This window comes from Acanthopagrus latus, chromosome 5 (genome assembly GCF_904848185.1).
Source record: "Acanthopagrus latus isolate v.2019 chromosome 5, fAcaLat1.1, whole genome shotgun sequence".
Lineage (NCBI taxonomy): Eukaryota > Metazoa > Chordata > Actinopteri > Spariformes > Sparidae > Acanthopagrus > Acanthopagrus latus.
This window is the reverse complement of record NC_051043.1, coordinates 26,978,764-27,000,614: the sequence shown is the minus strand read 5'-3', so window position 1 is coordinate 27,000,614 and position 21,851 is coordinate 26,978,764. Positions and strand designations below refer to the sequence as shown.

Below are 21,851 nucleotides of genomic sequence, written 5' to 3'. Positions count from 1 at the left end.
GGGATAAATAAGGAACAGTGGGAAGTTTCTCCGCCACGTCGAGTCACATGTGGGCCATAGTTTTGTTCTGGTATCAGCTTAATTTAGCTGAGGTGTGGCCGTTGGGTTTCCCTCTCTGTTGCTTCCCCACCACCCAAACCCACGTCCATGAGAAGGACGCTGGGAGTCAGGACCAGGGCAGACCAGGCCACACAGAGCAACGCTATTATGGCTGTCAGCCTCAGGCCAAGTGCAGGTCAGCCTGGCTCGGGCTTACACAAAGGAACAAAAACACTTTCATCTTCAGCCAAAGAAGATCAGAGTTAAATTTAGTGTCCTGTATGAGAGGATTGGAGGGGATTTTCTGAGGACATTTGTCCTTAAACTGGACAAGCTATAGGTTTGTAACAACGTTTATGACTTCAACAATGCACTCTTCACGTTTTTTTACAAGCTGTTCCCGTCCAGCTCTGTGCCTGTTAAGTTTCAAGGACTCAAGAGAACGTAGCACATTCATTCCCTCCTGAAGGCTCGCATTCATACCACTTTATTAATGGTTAGGCTAACGGAGCGCTTAATGAAATTACCGCACACTTAAGAAGTCAAAGTCATTAAGCCCCGTGGCTGAGAGTTGACTCCGAACAGTTAATAAAGTTCAATGAAGGTGCTTGAAGAGCCTGAACTAATATGACCTCCTGACCGCCACCGCAGGAGAAAGCCTCCTTTAGTGGACTATTTTAACAGGCAGCGAAGAGGAAATTGCATCAAGACGGATGTATGCAGGCACGTTCAACAGAGGTGGTCAGTGTTGGCGTCGAGTTAAAAGCGCCTACAGAAACCTTTTTTTTTTTTTTTTTTACAGTATATAAAAGATGTTCTGTTTCTGCAGATCCAAAAGTCAGAAGCAGTTTGGTGCTGTTTGGTGTTTCTCACCGTTTCTTCTCTGTTGCGTCTGCTGGCCACGTAACTGCTCTGTCTCCTGTTGAGAAGAAAAAGAAAGAGAAAACAGTCACACAGGAATCCAACCAGAATCATCCCATTTTTATTTCTCAGGTCACAGTGTCGTTTTCTTCAGAGCCGGCTAAACGCTCCGACAACATCAGTCCTACGATCGTCTGTTTGCGGACAGCTGGAGATCACAACGATCTCTCGTTGGAGGTCGAGGTCAAACGCTCCAGCCATGATGAGCAACATGCTTCAGCCAGCTGGAAAAGTAACGATCTGTTTTATTTTCCCTTCGTGTACGTCTGACAGAGAGGGAGAGGGACGCCCTGAGTGTCAAAAACAGCCAATATATAACAGCAGAGCCCCGTCTCCTTCAGGACTACCTCTTTCTGCGGCTCTAACCTGCACCGAGAGGAGGACAGTCGCAGCAGGAGGGAGATCTCAGAGGAGAGGCTGCAGTATTTTGGCAGATGGAGAGGAAACTGGTGAGGTTTGGAGGGGAGTGTGTAGGGGAGGAGGGATGAACATGAAGCCGGCACTACTGTTGGGCCTCTGGTGCCTGACCTCCAGCTACTCCACAGGAGAATCAGCTGCACAAATAAGGCTCCTCTGAGCACATGTGCACACACACACACACACACACTCTTTAAATGACTCCCACACATATTCCTAATCCACAACACCTAGAGACAAACGTTTCTATTAAAGGGCAAAAAAGCTCTTGTGTGTGGAGCAGCAGGTGGTTTGCATCACTGTGTGGCTCATGTGAAAAGATGAACAGCACACGATCTCCACAAAGGTGTTCAGGATCAAGAGCGCTCCAACAAGACAGTTTGGGTGGACCTTAAAAAAAAACCAAAAAAAAAAACCACATACACAGGACATGACCTTACATACTGAAAATATAATTTACACCCTATTATTACTCCAAAAAACTTCTTAACACACATTCACAGGCTTTCAAGCAAGAAAAAGAAAGCACACACACACCCAACCACCCGGTCGCACGCTACAATCACTGCCCCGTGTGTAAACAGTGTTGTCCTGGCACAGCTGTCAGCAGCAGCTACACTGTGAGAATCTTACAACAGTCGTTTGTGTTTTACTTTTAATCAATGCGAGGTTTGATTAGAGAGAGACCGCAGCTGAACGTGGTGATCGAACATGCCCGGCGCAAACGAGCGAGAAGCCGAGGTGAGAAAAACGGACGGGAAACTTTCTGCTCCGTCGACTGTGACCTTCCCCACCTCGAGCACATCAGAGGGCAGAGCGGATCAGCCACGGAGGAGAAAACGTAATCAGACACAGTCGCTGGAGACGGCAACACAAACAGTACAGGTGAATCTGGCACGGTTATAATAATATTGATAAAAATCTGATGGAACATTAGCGAAAACAAAATCAATACTCGACACCTCTTTGGATCCGAAGGCACAAAGAATAAAAGTCCTGGCGAACAAGATAAGATCAATTCTGACATCCGCTTGTGTCACATGGAGGGTTCATGTTTATCTGACTGTAGATCTGTTTATTTTAAAGCTTCCACACAACAGAATGTACAATTCACAGGACTTCTTACCATTTTAAACACATCGTATAGAAAAAACTATTGCAGTATTGATAATTCTGACTTAGACTATAAACAGCCGCCTGTCCTCTGCAGAAAAAGCAGCTGATTATGACTTTTATTATTTTTTTGTTAGGTGCCGACTTCTAGTGGTTGTTGTACATATTACAGGAGCAAAGGAGGAAGTCAGGTGAATTTCTAAGAAAAAAGAGCGTCAACAGTGATATATGTCGTTCGGGGTCAGTGGTAATCGATCTGTTGAAACAAAAACACTATAAAATTAAACCGTGATATAATAGAGTTATATATGATAGATAAATACAGTAAATCGAATTAACTTTTGTTGCTAAAGTGGACGAGAGATCAACCTGAAAACGCATGGAAAAAAAAAACACTTTCCTCACACAAACTTTCTTTAAATGAAGCTGGAAAACTGGAATGTCATATGTGACATCAGCGCTCCAGTGTCACTTTTTTTTTCCAATCCTTCCACTTTCTTTCCATATGGAGCAAAAAAAAAAAAAAAAATGTCAGCACAGATTCTGGGGCTTAAAATAAAGTCGTCTCAGCTTTTCTCGGCAAGGAAACGGTAAAAGTTTCTCACACAGACCGAGAAGCCGCAGTGGAGACCAGAAAATGGAGTGAAACGCTCATTCAGTGAGTCATTACAGTGTCTGATGAGTTTAGACGACACTAACTGTCTTCCGCAGCAACACAAAAGACCTGAAGGCACCACAGTGTAATAATGTGAGAGGTCGCACACAAAAGGGGCGCTCTGCTTCTGAGCGGAGTCACTCAATCAAAGAGTCACAGGGGGAGATAATTGTGTTTGAGCCATAAACACAATTAGAGAGGACGAGTCTCTCCTCACACGCCCCTCCTCTACCAGGAGTCAGACAGACAGCCATCATTTCACAGCTTCCACCAAACCACAGGGAACATACTTCTCACAGACAGCGAGGCAGAGGGGGGGGAAAAAAAAAAAGGGGAAAATAGTGGAACTGGAGACGGCGAGCAGAGCTCCGGACCTGCTGCCAGCCACCGTGCTGTCATTAGCGGCTTCCCTCAGAGCCCCTGACAGAGTGGAACCAACACTAACGCCGTCCCACTCCAACGCTCCTCCGGATCCACTCGTCCCATCTGGATTCAGGAGCCCATTTGTGTTGGACTGTGTAATTGCAAAAGCTGAAGCCGGTAAACACAAAAACAACTGTCCTCTCTTGCGACCACAAGCAAGGCGTGGGCCATCTGGAATTCCTCTGAACCCTCAACTCCACAAAAAATAACAACAATGAGGCTCGGGCTGAGCCAGCACACACACCACACCACACACACACACACACACACACACACCTCCTTCTCCAGCAGACAGATGAGATCAGCTGCAGATTAAAACACACTGGCTTTTGGATGCTCCAGTTTTCCATGAAAGTTAAATCCATCACTTCGCTGGTAAGGTCAGACCGTTTGAGGGTCCTCCATGCCTCCACGTGGACGAGCGGAGAAACCTTGCGGCTCTTTTTTTTTTTTTTTCCATTACTGCAGCCTGAGGAACCGCACGCTCGGCTCACCTCCAAGAGCTGAAATACAGTAGCTGGGATGAGGTAGCAATCATCTCAGTATCACACACACTCACACACACACACACACACTCTCAGTCTGGTGTGAGGGAACCCGCAGAAGCCTCATTCCTATTCTGACTTACTGCACATCATCACATGCCAATCTAAGCTTTTCTCTCTGGTGTGTTTTCACAGCGGGTTCACCGTTCGTCTTTATCTCCATCTCAACTCCAAAGTCCGCTAAAACCCCCCTCTGCTGCTCACGCAAGGCCCGGCGTTAGGCAGTTAAGCTACTCTTTCTTCAGGTGTCTTCTTGCAACATGTTTATGACGAGATCAGAGCAAACAAAACCCAACCCGCTCACAGCAAAACCAACCTGGGATATCGCCAACATACATAGATGACAAGGAAGCCTCAAAGTACAAGGTAAAACCACTAAAATTGTTTAAAAAAAAAAAGGTACACGCAATTAAAAGTTTAAAAATAAATCTCGTGCATCGTCACGATGTCGTCTACATCCTCGTGAACAAAACGGATCCGACCCAGCAGCAATAAACCATCATGCACACAAACCTGAAAGGTAAACACAGAGGCAGGTACGTCCCAGTCGTCAGTCAGGCAGAAACAAGCCGCAGATGAAACGTGGGAAAGATGTTTAAACTGTTTAGTTGGAAAAAGACAGAGTGTAAGTCAGAAAGGAGAATTTGGTCTGTGACACACGACAGGAGAAAGATCTGAATGACATTTACCTTCTCTTCTCTCAGCTGACTCCCTCCCTCTCTCTCTCAGCAGTAACCCTTCTTGGAGTCAGGACATCCGCTACTCTGCTGCTCTACTCCCTCAGCCACATCATACACACTCTCTCTCTCTCTTTCTGACACACACACACACACACACACACCACCACCACCAACATCACACACACATATACCAACAAGCCACTCCCTTGACTTCCCCTCCCTCCCATTCTGTCTCCACAGGGATCCGACCCCCCCACCCGCCACCACAAACACACAAACACACACACACACACACACTTTTCTTACAGGTTAGAGTTGCCTGGTTGACACATTAACTTCTGACACACTCTTCCTTTGTTTTGACCTATTTTTTTGCCTCATTTCTCTGACTGCTGTATTCCTCGAGACGAGAGGCGACATTCAGCTGTAACAGAACTCCATTTACATTTTTTTTAAATATTTTGCACTTTATCCCTTTTTATCTTTCCAGCTGGCTGCTCTACACACATATAATTAAAGTATTTTTTATAAGCCGTTACAGCACGGCTCTCCCAATATGCGCAAAAATGGAAACTTTTCACTGTACGTCAGCTGTTCCCATTAGAGACGGTCATTAACTTCTCCCTGGTTGCTGGATTCTGGTGAAATTAACAGCTAACTTAACGCCACTAATTAAAACATGAACACACTTCCAAATATTTTCCATGTGTTGTTTTTTTTTTTTTTTCCAGTTTGGGTTTGTTTCAGGCTGCTCTCGGTGTTCACATATTGCCTGCGTGTTGCGTTCGGAGGCCTATCTGGGACGTCCATCTGCCACGGGGACAATCGCACGCAGCTCAAAGAGATCCGCTGCTGTGATGTGAGTGGAAGGAGCCCTGCTGCTGCCGGCTGATGTTGTTTTTGGCCACGGCCCCATTCCAGCGCAGACTACACTGCTCAGGCACAGCTGGTGGGCTGGCGGTCTGTCTGTCTGTCTGTCTGTCCGAACCCCCCCCCACCGACCCTCCACCCCAACCCAAGACCTCCAGCCGCCCCTCCTCATCCCTCACACCACCTGCAGCTCACGCTAACCGGCCGCCACGCCGCTCAGCTGTCTTACAGGAAGTGAGGTAAAAAAAAAATAAAAAATTGTTGGAGCATCCTGTGACGCCATCATGCTATCATCGCTTCCTCTCTGAGGACAATACGCACACACACACACACAAAGGAGTGCATGCAAGCGAAGCGCGGGCTGCAACACACAAAGGGAATGACACCAACAAGTAGGAGCCTCTGTGGAGGGGAAACTGTGTGCTTTCACGTGAACCACCAATACTAAGACCTGATTGTGTTTTTCTTGACGGCGTAGAGTTACAGCAACAGTGACTGCATACAGTGAGAATTAACTTTCTTCCACAGAAATCTCATCCACTGGAAACAGAGACCTCATCAACGAAAACTCTGATCAAACACGGCAGATAAGATAAGATCTGAACCCCCGGCAGGCCCGGGCAGGTAGGTCTGACGTCTTCACATCTTGTTCCCTGCAACAGTCATATAATTCAATCTGTTCTGCGCTGAATGAGATAAAAAAAAAAAAAAAAGTTGGGCTCAACTCTGAAAACAAAAACCGTTATCATCCACTAGAGGGCCAGTCAGCTGCGGGAGGCGTCTGAGAGGAGACGGGAGCTTTACACAGTGAATGAAGAAACATGTGATGTGCTCTAACTGCATTTAAGTATTTGATCAAATCAGATAAAATTACATTAAGTCTTCATAGTGAGCTTTCAGAAAAGTGTCATTTTCAGTCTCAGAGCGCGGCTGTCTCCGAGTGTGAAAGGCTGCACAGATAGATGTGTACAGAATGACAGAGTCCCTGTCAGAAAAACACAATTTACTGCCTCGCTAAACACCAGGCCAGAGTAAATTTTATCTTTCTCCTCGTCCTGGGCCAAAAACTTCACGAGGATGTAAAGAAACAAAAACACATTCCTTGCTTCGTGGCAGCCCAAGCATGTGTTTTGTGTGTGTGTGCGCCTGTGTGTGTGTGTGGTGTGGCCACATTCATGACACAGTGTGTGTGACTGAAGTCACAATGCCTGGTGTTGTTGTTTGCTGCATTCTTCATTGTGGCAGCAGAGAAACCTCAGCGGTCTCTGTTACCATGCAAACAAATGCAGCGCCCACAAATTGGTCTGTCCTCGGCTCATTTCTGCAAATGGAAGCTGATTTTTTTTTTTACTTCTATTATTTTAACCTCTATTAAACCAGGAAGTAAATGTTGATTGCACAATTTCGTGGACATAGAAAATAATGAAGCCATCTGTGTTTACATTCATTCCCTGTAAATCTCGCTGGCACTATACAAGTTTTTCCGCCACCAGGTCACCTGGGAACAGGAAGTTTACCTGGGGATCCATTTCTATTACAGACTTAATGATTTAATAAAACTCACGTGCGCTGTTGCTATTTGCGACTCTGAGGAAAATGGAATCCTGTTGTCGTTGGCCATTTTAAGATATCTGATTATCTTTGGGTTGTTGGCACACCAATAAATTTGTGGACGCCATCTTGGGCCTTGAGAAACGCTGAAAGCCCAAACAACTAATGGATGAATCAACAAAATAATCTACCGATCAGTCAAAAGGAAAACAATCATTAGTTGCAGCCTGAGTGACACGAGTGAGTATGAGACATGAGTCATCAGCTGTAATGCGACAGTCAGGATTTTTAATAATTTTCCCTCCCATAAATGGCAGCGATCACTCGATTACCTCTGCTGTACTCACCCCGGTTCCCATGCTGCCCTGGGGCTCCACATTCTCAGGCTCGAGGCAACGACCTGGAGCTCTACCCCGCTCCACCGTACCTAAAGACAACACACACACACACACACACACACAGAAAGACAGACTGGATCATTATCTCTTCTGCTGTCAAACTTTTCGTGAACTTACACAGACGTGAGACAAGCCGAGGCGACAGGGGACGAGATAATCTGAGGTGCCCTGACGTGGCCCCGCGGGAGGAGCCCGTGTGCATCACCCTGCCCGAGCTTCAGTTTCACAGTGACAGGGGCCTCACACAAACCAGACAGCGCTAAGGAATGACAGGAATCCACTATCTGATCCAGCATCACAGGTAGATCTGCCACAGTAACTATGGCGACCACAGACAGACGACTATCTGTCCCACATGACTTATTCATACGCACTCATTAGCATGATGCATTTACCCTCCAAGGTTCCTTAAAAATGTATAAAAATAAATAAATTCAAATGAAACTGCCAGTAACGATTTTTTTTTTATCTATAAATGGTATTTGGAATATTCAGGGAAATATAATGACCCTTCAGGACTGATCGATGTTGTCGCGAGTTTTCGGCGAACCAGAACAAAAGATGTATGATTTCATTTTATTTGAAATCCTGAAATTATGATCTCGTCCAGTATTTTTACAGCAGGCTCTTCAGATAAATCAGTTGAAGTGTTTAAGCTGCCAGAACACAGGAGACAAAATGCATCATCCTTAAACTGTGCGTCATATTTTCCTCCTCACTTGTAGCGTTTTTTTTCTAATATTTACCATAAAGACGCAGCTGCACTCACCTTGCTGCTGCTCGTCTCGGATCTGTCGGATGGCTGCTCGGATCATCTTCCTCTCCTCGTACTCGCTGGCGGCGCGTAGCTTCACATAAACACACACACACACACACAACATCTCAGTACACAGAGAAGAAGCATGCAGTGTGATGTGATACGTCAATGTTCTCCATCAACACTCACCATTTTCGTGAGCTCGTCGATGTCCTGGATTGATTGCAGTTTGCATGACAGGACGTCCAAGTTGTCGCTGGTTTCTGGCCTGACAGAGGGAGACAGTGAAGTCGTTACAACGGCGATAATTGAAGGATCACAGTATCTTAAAAAAACAAAAGACTGACTTGTATCCTCAGGCCTCTCTGTGAAGACACTTCCAAGATAACACACACAGTTTTCTTGGCCGGGACAAAGCCCATCAGAGGAAACACTCCCAGATCGAGCGTGGAAAAAGTGATACTCTGGCATTACAGATCTGACAGCAGTGACACAAAGGGCCTGAGAAAGGTTGCTCTCATCCTCCCTCTTTTTTCAGCCTCATACTTCTCCATTTCACTGCTCGCTTATTCGACTCATTCCTCAGGTTCTTCTTCAGGGACTTCTCCTCCAGTCGGTGGTATTAAAGGATGTGTGTCATGCTGGAGTGGAATATTTTACATTCCACCGCTGAGAGGCACGGCGTAGTGCAACTTTGAGACAGATTCTGTGTGTGCATGTGTGAGTAGGTGTGCTTCCCGTGGCGGCTTCGGTGAGTCACCTTCCATTGTTGGTGTAACTCAAGTCATCTGACAGCAGCGGTGAACGGAAATGATTAGACCTCGGCCACCGGTCTGCACAGTGACGGAGACGCTGAACGACAGCAGGTGGTGGAGTTTTTTCTTCGTACCCGATAGTGTGAAATCACCACTGTCATTAATTAACAACGGTGACACCCACATAAAACCTCAGATCAAAGTTTTAAAAGGTGCAATATATAAAAATGTGTCACCTGTTGAACTTTACTAACTGCTGCTTATTCTTTTCTCTTATACATCCATTACGGTAGCTACTGTTAGCTTAGTTAGCCGTGCAGCTAGTCGAACGTCGCCAAGTTTGTCAGAAAAACCTGCATTTATCACCCAAACTGTAATAAATCACGCCTGGCATATTGTACATTAATATCTTTATCCAACTTTTTTAAAACAGAATAATCAAGAGATTTGACACGGACTAATATTCCTCCGATTCTCTTTAAAATACAAAACAACGGGGCGCCGCATAGCTCAGTCGGTAGCGCGCGTGACCCATGTGCCGAAGGCTCTGCAGCGGACCCGGGTTCGACTCCCGGCCCGGGTCCCTTTGCTGCATGTCACTCCCCATCTCTTACCCTGCTTCCTGTCCAAACTCTTCAGCTACTCTGTCAATAAAGCCGAAAAAGGCCAAAAAAATACTTTAAAAAAATACAAAACAACCACACTGTTTACAGTAACATCGAGACGATCTTCCTCCATCACTGAAGCCTGTTTGTCCTGTGTGTCTCACCGCCAGCTTGTTTATTGACAAAATGAGAAAGGTGAAATTAGAGCCGAGTTATCAGTTTATGCACATTCCTCCAGCTGAACGACAGGTGCGGGGAAAGGTGTTTCCTGGGAAGGCTCGTTGTAGCCCAAACAAACGATAAGCAAGCCAAACAAATGGCGTGAGAACTTCTTAATGTGAAAGTCGTTATCGAATGTACACACAAGGTGGAGAAATTAAGAATGTGCTGTGGTTGCAGCCGTGTGTCCCCCATGAACCTGCAGACTAACCCTGTTTCCCACTGGAGCTGTGAAATGTTGCAGTCGGGTCTATGGACCGCTGCAGTTTGAGTGTGTGTTTGTGTGTGTTTGTGTGTGTGGTCTTACCTGTGCTGGTTCTCCTTGTCCTCCTGCTGTTTGAGGCGTGTGGGCCGGAATCTCTTGCTGGCCAGAGCGGCCTCCATGTCCTCGATCTCCCTCCTCCTCAACTCCCGGATGGCTGAACGGATGAGGCGCCTCTCGTCCAGATCCACGGTTCCATCCAGCTGCACATGAAACATGTAAATACAAACAGAAGGGCGGGCGTGAGGACAAATGTTTTATGGGCGCCATTTGCCTTGCAAAGATTAGTCACTTGTGGCTTTTGTATTTGCATCTTTGAGCAAGTACAGCACAGATGCATTGTGGCCACACAGTTATATAAGAACCCGCTGAAGCAGTGAAGGTCACAGGCTTGTTCTCGGTGTAAGTACAGGGCGGTCAACAGGCAGCGTGGAGTCGTATAACTTCCGTCAGTCACCGTCATTTGTCCTCTGTAATTAACCCTCTCGGCTCTAACACAGAGGAAGATTTGAGGAGGATTTGTGATGTTTTAGCCATGTTAGCTACTCTGGAGAAAGCATTGTGGGTCGGTTGATCTGCCACTTTGGTCCAGAGAGAAATACCTCCAACAAGTGGTTGGATGTGTTATTGTGAGCGTGTTAGCCTGCTGATGTGAGCGTCCAGCTCATCTCACCTGCCGTGCCAGAGTTCAGCCTCACAGCTGCTAACACTTTTAATCTGCTATCATTCAGGTGTGTGACATCCAGACTAAACGGCCTGGCTTGGATTTAAATGTATGGTAGAGAGGCACAGGGCCAGCAGGGCTGATGAACAGCTTATAGATTGGTGATGACAAGTGATCTGACTTCGCTAATTCTAAAAGACGGGACCACAGGAGCAGAGGATGGGAAACAGACATGCCAACAGCTGGTGCTCGGCTATAAGAAAGGAGTGCGTTGAGCTCTGCGGGTCGAGCCGTCGTCCAGGTGTCTTCTTCTCTAGCATTAATTCATGCGGGCTGAACAGCAGCCGGGCTGCAGGAGGCCCCAGAGACTCAGACGTTGAAGTGGCTCCTTTAAAAAACACTCACTGAGCCGTTTCATCGCTGTGAGTGACTATTAGCTAAAGAGTTTATTTTTCCAAGCGACAGACGAGTAATTAAGGTGTGCATTTGTGTGTGTGCGAGTGTGATGGATGCTTTCATGTCAGCGACAGCCGTGAGCATGGGAGGGTAGAGGGAGCCCCCTCCTGTCATCTGAGAGACTGATCTCTCTGTTGGTCGACAGCGGGAACCTGTCAGCACATGCAGAGAAGAAGCAGCTCCGGCTCCTCTGCGGGACTTTTCTGATACACTTCACGCACAAACACACACTTTCAGGTTTCCCGCTGCACAAGTTAACTCACGCAGAGTTGAGACACAAACCTTTGCATGCCAACTGGTTTCTACTAGAGGGGGCTGGATGCGGCTGTTAAGCTAAGCCTTACACCCTGATGGGTTGAAAGGGGCTGACGTGCCCCCCCATACTGGGCCTGGAGGAGGAGGAGGGGGGGTCTCACAAGAGATGAAGAGGCCGAGTGGTTTTGAGGTCTCGCAGTGGTTTTTACAAAATATGCAGCCCGAGCTGCACTAGCTCAGAGGGGCTCTCATATATGCTATAATTTGTGGAAATTTAAAGTGCTGAGCGGACTGAAAATAATGGGTAAGAGGAGAAAGTGCTCAGAAAAAGAAGAAAGGAAATGAGGAAAGCGGAGACGGAGAAGAAGGGGAGAGGAGAGCGGCTGTCGGGGAGAAAGGATGACAACGTGAAAAGGAGAAAAATGACAGAGAAGCTGGAGTTTGGGTATGCCTAAAAATGGGCAGACGAGAGCTGGGTGGGAAAGGCCCGGGCCTCGCATGGGTCATTCCTCACATTCCTGCTGACTCACAAGGAAAGAGATGCTCGTGAAATGTGCCGATCAGGAACTGGGTTTGGGTCCAACACCGGCAGTGAGATAATACGGCAGTGAGATTTTAAATGGTGAAAGCAAGGAAATCCCGAGAGGAGAGAGAGAATATGAAAGCACAGTTACTCATTTCCATCATTGTCCGGGTCTCTCTCTCTCTCTCTCTGTCTCACATGCCCACACACACAAACACACACACTTTACCGAACACTCGAGGGAGCCGTCTGTTACCACACTGTCAAGCTTAGTGCTGAATGAACGTCCTGATGTGATTATACAGCCAGTTTGCTGCCAAGTTTTAGGACTGACTGATTTATTTTTCATTGCTGAGATATAACAGAACAGCCTCTACTCCAAAACAGGCTGCTTTTTTTGGCCTGTGTACTGAGCACCAGTATATATAAAAAAAAAAAAAAAACAAGAAGCAAAATAAAAACTCTTAAACTCAGCAGTGTGTGATTGACGGCAGAACCAAATGAGTTACAGTAATATTTCCACAAACAGAGCGAGAGGAATTACAGTCGCTCCCATGTCTGCACTTTTACCTGCGCTAACACGAGTTAGTTTTTAAAAAATGGACCAATCAGTGCGCAGATGGCTGCACGCTGAGTCAGTTTGGATTGGCTGTAGCGTGCACGCTATAAATTCAACTGGCACAAAGCCAGCAGCTGTAACTGACTTTTCCTCTACACGTTTGAAAAAAAAAAAAAAAACGTCCACCAATGACTTCCCTGCACAGGAAGGTGATGAGTGGGCGTAACCTGAGCAAATAAAACACACCTTAAAGTTGGGCGCCTGCCAAAGAAAACAGAATAACCATTAAAAACGTACCAGAGACGGAAAACGTGCTCTCACGTGGACACACAGAGTCCATTTGACAAAACCTCCGCATGACAGAGCGAGAACTGTGTCGGTGGGCCGGAGGAAAATGAATCAATCTAGTTACACAGTGACAGCACCTCGCACCGCTGACCGGACCCAAAGGCATTTTTCAAAAACCAGGCCACAGACCTCCGAGCAACCAACCGTCAACTCTGGCTCAAAACAACAACAGCACTGTGACCCAGAGAGCAGCCGTTACATTTACGCCCAGACAGAAGGCCGCTCACACACAGACTCATGAGTCAGGATGTAACACGCGACACATAAATATGTTTTACTGAAAACGGTGAAGTCATCAAGACGTCACTGAGCTGTCTGCACCTTTAATGACGGCGGGGGAGGAGGAGGAGGAGGAGGAGGGGGGAGTAGTCGTGTTACAGCCTGGTCTGCGGGAGTAACTGAGGGCTCACTCGTCACGCCGTCACACCTGCCGGCCTCGGAGGAGTCACCTGACTCAGCCGGCGAGATGTCGGGAGCGGATGGATGGAGGAGGTGTTAACGACTGACGGGGTGAGGAGAGAAAAAGACGGTCCTGCAGAAACTGGGAATGACTGCCTCCCGACGTCGCTCCCAATTCTTTTTTGCTCAAATCAGCTTAGTTGCTGGTTTAAACCGGGAAACGACGATTACCTTATTTGACCGGAATTAAACTGTGGTGAGGAGAAAGATACAAAAACATGTTGTAATGATTCACGAGCAGGCCTGCTAAGGCTTGTGCTGCGTGGTTTGAGTCCCTTTGAGTCACATCCTGCCAAGCAGAAGCTTTCTATGGAGTCAAAAACCTCAAATCTATCCAAAGACATCCGACTGAAGCAGCTCAATCAATCAGAGTCAATTAGAAAGGGTTCATGGTTTAGCTCTAATCCCAACCAGCTGGTGACATACTCCTGAGGACGGAAACACCCTCTGAACTCATCTGCTGCACATGCAGAGAGACAGAGTTAAATATGAATTAGAGAGACAGAGTTAAATATGAATTTTGTGAGGCGGGTTTAATTTTAATGAGCTACATGTGGAAAACAGCCTCAGAAGTGGTAAAATATGGCAAGAAGTCAAGGTCCCTCAGGTAATTAAAATGTACTAAGCTACTATTTAGTGGGTCGACTGTCGCTAGCTGAGCTAAACACACACACACACACGCTGTAAAGGACTACCTGTGGGTGCAGCACTGAGACAGGATTAAGTTTAATCTGTGGAAGTGAAAAGAGTCAGACCACTGAGACAAATCACAGCACAAATATTGTACGAGTTCAGATTTGTCTTAAGGTCGTCTCTTTATTCTCGGCAACTGAAGCATCTCAAGTGCTGTCTTCAGTTTAGGTCACCAGAACAAAATGTTGGCATCGTACATTTCTGCAAATCATGGAGGCCTCAAGTTTGTGTTACACACTTTTTTTTTTTTTTTTATATCAACATTTCGAGAATAGGCGTCATATCACATTCAGACAGCTGCGTGAGCCGAGCACAGAGGCCACCGTCCGAGACGACATTTTAACATTCATAAGCCTGATTCCACTGCATATCTTCTACTAGACGTTGGGACATTTTTACCCAACAAACTTTATGTGCGTCTCCTCAGTTGTGTTGTGTTGTGGCATTTACAAGTGTCCGGTCAAACATCACAGAGCACAACGACCCCTCAGGCCGAGTCCTGACCTTCTGACTCCCAGTTTGCTGGGCTGTTTATCTACTTAACACTTTCCCCTCTGTGAACTATGACGCGGCGAGCACATTGCCTGACACAAAGGAGTATGTATGCTTTCTGCAAGAAAATGTGTGAGTCCACGTGCACGGGTATGAGTGAGAGGCGGGGGGGGGGGGGGTACTGTGTGTTTGTGCATGACACGAGGGCTATAGTAATAATTTCCAGAGCAGGCTGAGGTTAGAGTGCAGCCAGGCAGCAGATCGGATCAGTGCTTTAAACTCACTTGTGTCAAGCCCACGAGTGAGTTTGCCCTTATAAGGACGCACGGGACACTCCTGGTAGCAGAGCTGAAGTGGATTACCAGCTGCCACCGAGGAAACCGGACTGCTACGGACATCGAGACGGACACAAATAAACAACTGAGAAAGACTGAGAGTGAGAAGGGTGAGAAAGTTCAAAAGTTGTTGTTTTTTTCACCTCTGAATCTCTTTATTGCCTCGCTCTGGGGCAAAACTCCAATCTGAATCAGGTGGACGCCTATAAATCATTTCTCAGCGCCTCAGGAAAACAATGCATGCACACAGCAGGCCAGCACACACACAGACACACACACACACACACACCACACCCACAGAAAAATGGGAATATAATCAGGATACACGAGAGCCCTGCGAGGCACGGGACTGCTCGTTCCTCAAAAGAGGGAGTTTCAGTCACCTCCTGGCTGAAAAATTCACAAAGAAACAAACCAGATTCAGGGTTCACGCTCATTGTGCTGCAGCGACACCGAGCCTTTATCGTCGAGTGTCAAAAAAGAAAAAGAAGGAGAACCTACGAACGCCTCGGAGAAAGAAAGGGCTTCAACCTTTATTAATAACTGGGTGGTGGGACGGAGGCGCGGAGCAGACCTGGGAAAACTGTGTCCCCTTTACACTTGAGGTAGCAGACATAAAGAACGGGTGGATGCAGGAATGCATGTGGGTCAGAGGGGGGTACGGGCGTCAGGACTGTAATGATGCACTGCAGACAGATCTGAACCACACGTGTTGTTTCCGACTCGAGACTCACATTAGTGCAGTCGACTCCGCGAGCTGATTAATCGGCGCACACTTGATTGTGCACACATGTGCAAAACACTGACCTCTCAAGCTCCTCGCAGGACCTCAAAGTAATTTCAGATCTTGCAGCATTGTTGCGTATAGAACTACTCCAACCTCAAGAAAAGGAACATGTTTGTCTTGGGCCGGATCCACCACCTCCGTGAGACGCTCTGGCCCAGTTCGGCTGTCTGGCTCCGCTCACTTTGTCCTCTCTGGATGAGATCCTCTTCAGAGCTGCAGGTCAGGTCACACAGAGGGATCCAGGTCAATTACGATCCCGGTCAGGACAACTGTGGCCTACATTTTGGAGCTGGCATCATCAAAAGGATTTCATATGAGCCAACGTAGGCAGAAAGCTGTGCCATTGTTCTGCCAGCGCCGCGCACAATATCATTAAAACCTTCACAGTGCGTGCAGTCGCAACAGTGTTTGTTTGTGGGCATTTTGCTCTGATCTTTGGTCTGATGTTGGGTTTGTTTTATTATTTCAATGATACAATTTTGCACTATTAAAATCCCTGAATGAAGAAAACTGATGCAGAATTGTTGCATCCCAACCAGAGGTATCGTTTTGTTGTCTTACATCTGGAGGACGAGATTTGTGAGCCACGGCATCTCTGCAGCTAAACAGTACTTCACTTTAATGTTGTTTTGTCACATTAATGTTTTGTCAGATTAACCGTGCAGCCCCAGAGCCGCAGAGATCACAGATTTGGGTGCATTATGGGAATACAGTAGCAGCTAACGCGGCCTTGAGCCAATAAGCTGCAGATGAACAACGAGCCACAGAGGCATTTCCGTCTCCACATTCCCAGATGTTTTCGTCCTCAAACTCGCAGATTTCAGACTCAACCATCGCCGACATCATTTGAGGGAATTCATCAGGTTTAGTGCAGCTTCTTCTGGACTCACAACAGGTTTCATACAACCTTTTCCCAAATATGTCACTGGTCTTTCCAGGCTGAACTCACACTAAAACATCTCTTTGCCCAAGAGCCATCTTTGTTTAAAGTTATCATAATCATAGGAAACTGACAGAGGAAGGAGCTGTCCACAGTTTGTTAGTACAGACTACTGGTATCTTCATAAACACAAGATCTGATACAGTATGACAGATTTCAGCAGGAAGAAGACTAGAGATAAGAAAGGCTGTACTGGATCCTGTATTTCAGCTGGCCTTGACCTGTGATAAGACCCAGGTCACAGCAGAACCTCCAGCGTGAGGACTCTTCTACAAATATGGGACATCGCCGGTCCAACCGAAGCCCTGCGTGACCGGCTGTTCTGGCTTAAAGAGGAGAGCCAGGAGGTGAGAGTGACGTCCCAGGACGGGAACAGAAAGGGGAGTTAAAGCACTTTGGGAGGCTGCACGGCACAAACAGTTCGTTCTGATAACTCCACGAGAGCCGGCCATGCCGACTCCGAGAACTCACAGTGAGTACAGAGTCGTGCACAGACAGACAGACGGACGGACAAAGCCGAAAGACATTTAACAGATCAGCTGTTAGATCTGAGAAATGCCACAACGTTAACAACAGTGGGCTGGGAAGCAAAACATCAACATCCGCTGGACGGTTTCTCGTGGATCTCAGGAAATGGCTCTTTCCTGGGGGAGTCGATGTAAAAGACGACAAAACCACAGTGTTTGTACATTTCCTTCTTCCTCGACTGCATCTAACATCTCTCATCTCTCCATTCCCCCCCCCCGCCATTTGAAAACCACCATCCTCGCTCAAGCTGGTGAAATATGATATAATTAACTTTTATTCCCTTCTGGTGTAATCCAGCGTGCGACTTGGCAGGGAACCCCAAACATCTCTGATCCTGCAGAGTGCTGCGTGCCGTTTCCTGTACGCTATTTTTCTCTGTAAACAGAACCACACCTCAGTATTCCAATGTAAAGCCGAAGACTGCTACGTTACCTCACAGCCGAGAAGACGAGCACATTAATCAAGTTTTGCACCGATTAAAAACACACAGAAACTTAATTCTCATCTTCACACCCTTCGAGTCAACGTTGTACTGTGTATTATACATTGAGTCCACAGTGCAACAGTAGCCACGAAGCAGATTGTTCACATCTGGTTTGTGTTTTCTTCTGAGTCTCAAACACCTGCAACAGTCTAAACAGGAGCTTCGGGGTGTTTGTGCCCCTCTGAGCGCCGACAGGACGAAGGCTCAAACCGGGATTTCACCGGCTCAGACGCCCCGGTGGTTAATGAAGGACACAGAGGGGTGAAAAGCACACTTTCAAATCCCTTATCCAGACCTTTTCCATTTGGCAGAATGATGATCCAGACAGATGGAGATCAGTCGCAGAGAGCCTCTCTGCCGGATCGCTTACCGCACAGACGAAAAAGACGAGAGCAGCTCTTGACAGCGGAGTCTGTCTCATGTCAATAGGTTCACCCCTCGGATGACACTCGCATCTATCAAGGCAGAATTTACTGCGTCGTTCCCTGAAACTGTGCTGCAGAGATGACGTGACTGAGGTCAGTTTCTGACAACAGTAGCAGCTGCTGCTGACTGCGTTTGTCAAGCTGCAACTCGTCTATAACCACACGTGGGTTCGGTTGTTTCTTCATGCTCAATATCGAACCACAAAATACCCTCTGGAGGCCGCGACCGCCGGTAGCTCTGTGGGTTCCTCTTTGTTTGCATCATGCAGACGCAGTTCAGATCCTGCTACAGGCCTGATCGAGAGGACAGCGGCCAGATATTCCAATAAGGAAATGTGCCAAGCGAGCAAACTGTAATGTGAACACTGCACGATTTATAAATGTTTAAAAGACTTAAATGCAAATTTATAGCGGAGTGGCCTGTAGGGGACACTTCCTCTCTTTGACTGCCGATGATCGGCTTCCATAAAACTAAAATTATCGGTCTGAGAGGGAGTTAGCACATTTTTTTCAATCATCTAAATCCCAAGAAATGAGATAATGATGATTGATTTTAAATACATTTTGAACGTCGTCCCTACAGAGCTGCATAACTCACAGACAGGGAGCATAAACAGTTATACAGCATATGGTTTACAGTGTGAAACACCTGCTGGTGGACTGTGCCAAACACTTAATTCACTTACTGTAATCACATTAACTCACTGACACAGACTTTATCACCCTCTGTGAGCTCTGTTTCTTATACCAAGTGTTAAACTGCCACATTCTTTCTTTACTGACATTTTAAAAATGACAAAACAACGCCTGATGTCGTCCGGTGTGTTCGATGAAGGACTGCTCCTCCTCATATCTAAATGTACACAATATCTCAAAAAAAATGACTAAACAATACCAGGTATGCTCTTTAATAACCAAATTCGACGCAGCGAACTTCATCTGAACTGTAAACACGAGGTAAATGATCGCTGGGATACGGCTACAAGTGCGCTCGTTTATTAACATCAGACTTGAAAAGGCCACGGACCAAAAATAGACTTTCGGGGAGTTGATATGAAAATCATCTCAAAGTTCACCGCTTCTCTTTTCTCATCCTTTCAGAGCCAAACATGGCCGGCTATTTATAGCAGCATCCAGCCACAAAAGTTTCCTGTTTTATCAAACAAACAAGTGGCTGCTTATCTCTCTGCTCCACGGTCGAGTATTTGGATATCGACAGTCAGAGGCTGAAGTCTGAAGGCCGTAACTCATCTGTGACTCGTACTGTCACTGCAACACTGCAGATAACTCCGCTCCTACAGCGTCGGCTCAGAAGAGGAAAGAAAAACCTGTTTCTTCCTCAGACTCCTCGCCGACACCTTTGAAACTTAATCATAGAGGAAAAACCTTTGAGGAAATGTGCGGGGTGTAAATACCTGCGAGAATGATGACAGGCTCAGTAGAAAGCAGTTCAGGTGTGCACCGTGTGAGAAACGCCCCCGTAAACATCCATCCAGGTGAGAGGCGGTGATGTTCACCAACCGTCGGCGTGAACTCAGAAGCAGCAGGTGTTATCAGCGGTCGAGAGCATAAAACACTTAAAGCTCTTTTTCTTTCTGTTGGTGTGTAGCGAGGAGACGAGAACAGGATTCAAAAGGAAGATGTGTTTCATGCAGCAGCTTGTGTCTGAAACACTCTGCAGCCTCTTCGAAGGAGGACAAATGTTTCTTTATTGATTGTTGACGAGGTTCAGGTCAAGTCTTGCGGCGTCACGCTGCTGCAATTTGAGACTTTCTGTGGAAACTTCACGGCCGACTGAGACGACAGTCAACACTTTTATTACAAATCAATCTGCTGTTTATTTTCTCAGTTAGAAAAATAACGTTTCTGCTTCATAATGTCAGAAAATACTGTAAAATCCCAGCTGCCTTGAACCCAGTGTAACCTCTTTTTTGTGCAACTGTCCAAAAAATATAAAGTGTGACAAAGAAAAGCCTCAAATCTTCACAATCGAGAAGCTGAAGTCAGCAAATGTTTTGCAGTTTCTGCCTAAAAACTGCTAATTACTCCATTATGTCAATAGCTGACAATTACTTTCAACCAGTTTTTACTTTCAATTAAACAAAATATTGTCAAAATGAAAAAAGGAAGACACTGTTAAACAAATGTGACCCTGGCTGACATTTGCTTCAAGTGTTGACAGCATAAAAAAACACTCTGCTCGTATATCTGACAAAGTCCCAGACGGTTATATAACGCAGCATCATTTTTCCGATTTATTCCCTCTTGATGATGAGGCTGACATTTTGGACCGTGTCTCATGGGGGGGAAGAGGAACCTGGGACAGTGCTGAGAGCCAACAAAACAAACCCATTCTTCCTCGTCGACTGTAACCGTTGAGCCCTTGTCACCGGACAAAAGGGTCCAGAGGGCCATAAAACGAAGGCCCGGGGGTCCCATATATCACCGCGGCTGGACCACAGAGTGAAACTGCACTATTTTAAACATGTGTGAATGCCTCTTGCTCACCAGGGAGAGACGACGGTCACAGGGGCTGGCAAGACAATTACAAATCATTATGTGAGTCTCGCAGCATGTGAAATCAGCCCAGCAGGCGCCACAGGCGGAAAAAAAAAAAAAAAAAAAGAGTCTCCAAGCGGTCGGGTCAATTCAAATAGCCGAGAGGACAGACTTGTGCATGAGCGGACCCACAAACTGTAAGAAGACAATAAGGCAAGCAGACTCCATCCATTTACTGACACTTGACAGAGCAGCGCAGCAGGGAGGTAATTAGAAGGGAGATCACTGTGCGGCTGACAGACGCTTAAGTTGAACTTTATTCTTGCTTCAGCAGGCAGGTGCACAAACGCCACCACACCACACACCTGTGGACCTGGCTCGTCCTGCAGGTTTGACCCGCAGACACACACACACACACACACACACACACACACTCGGAAAACTCTTCACAGCAGATTTCAAGAGAAGAAACAACTGATAATCATCATGCCGGCAGTCAGCTGATAGAATCTATTTATAAGTGACAGTGGTCGGAGTGGTTTGGTTGGAAGGAGTTTTTCTCCAACTGGCTTTTTTTTTTTTTTGTGTCTCAGGAACTTAAGCAGCATTCAGACAGACGACCTTCTCCCACAGAAACTAGGACACCAACTGATTATTTCTGTGGATATTTAAATTATTGTGGCGGTCGAGTAAAAAAGAAAAATGCTTTTCTTTTTTTTTTTTTCCCTGGTTGCCATGGAGGGGATTAAATGAGCAATATAAAACGAGGCAGCCCGGGCTCTGAATAGACGTGTAGAGACGGGATTAGTGGCGTTAGAGAAGCCGCCGTATGACCTTCTGACTGTTTAGTTCATTAAGAACGACGCAGGCCTGGAGTCTGTGTTCATTATCCCACTGTTGTTTAATAGGAGCTCCTCCACCCGGCTTTTACAAGCAGTTTAATTAAGCCTGGGCATCTCAGATTGTCCGTCATCTTTCCTTTAAAAAAGCAAATTGTTTATTCACAAACTCTCCACAGAACAGGAGCTGAGATTTCATAATAACACCGAAACACAAGCAGCTCTGTTTGTGTCTCTGTGGTGCAGAAATTTAAATTACAACGCAGCCACACATGAAGTTTAATCAGAGTTTGCTTCCTTTTCAAGCCGAGTTCACTGTGGAAAACCGTGACACTCGAGTCACCGCCAACATCAT

The 21,851-nt window shown here is 46.4% G+C and overlaps 1 protein-coding gene across 6 annotated transcripts in view; it reads right to left on the bottom strand.

The window, feature by feature from the left end:
- The window catches only part of smtnb (smoothelin b), a 47,235-nt gene that overhangs the window by 22,911 nt on the left and 2,473 nt on the right, over positions 1–21,851 (bottom strand). For 4 of the 6 annotated variants that reach the window (XM_037097690.1, XM_037097693.1, XM_037097691.1 and 1 more), the window contains exons 2-6: positions 10,256–10,413; positions 8,559–8,637; positions 8,382–8,460; positions 7,547–7,641; positions 913–958 (exon numbers count right to left, since the gene is read on the bottom strand). In XM_037097690.1, the coding sequence (XP_036953585.1) occupies positions 913–958; positions 7,547–7,641; positions 8,382–8,460; positions 8,559–8,637; positions 10,256–10,413 (457 nt within the window). Of the gene's footprint in view, positions 1–912; positions 959–4,802; positions 4,880–7,546; positions 7,642–8,381; positions 8,461–8,558; positions 8,638–10,255; positions 10,414–21,851 lie in introns of those variants that run through there. The other 2 variants (XM_037097692.1, XM_037097695.1) reach the window with 2 other exon arrangements.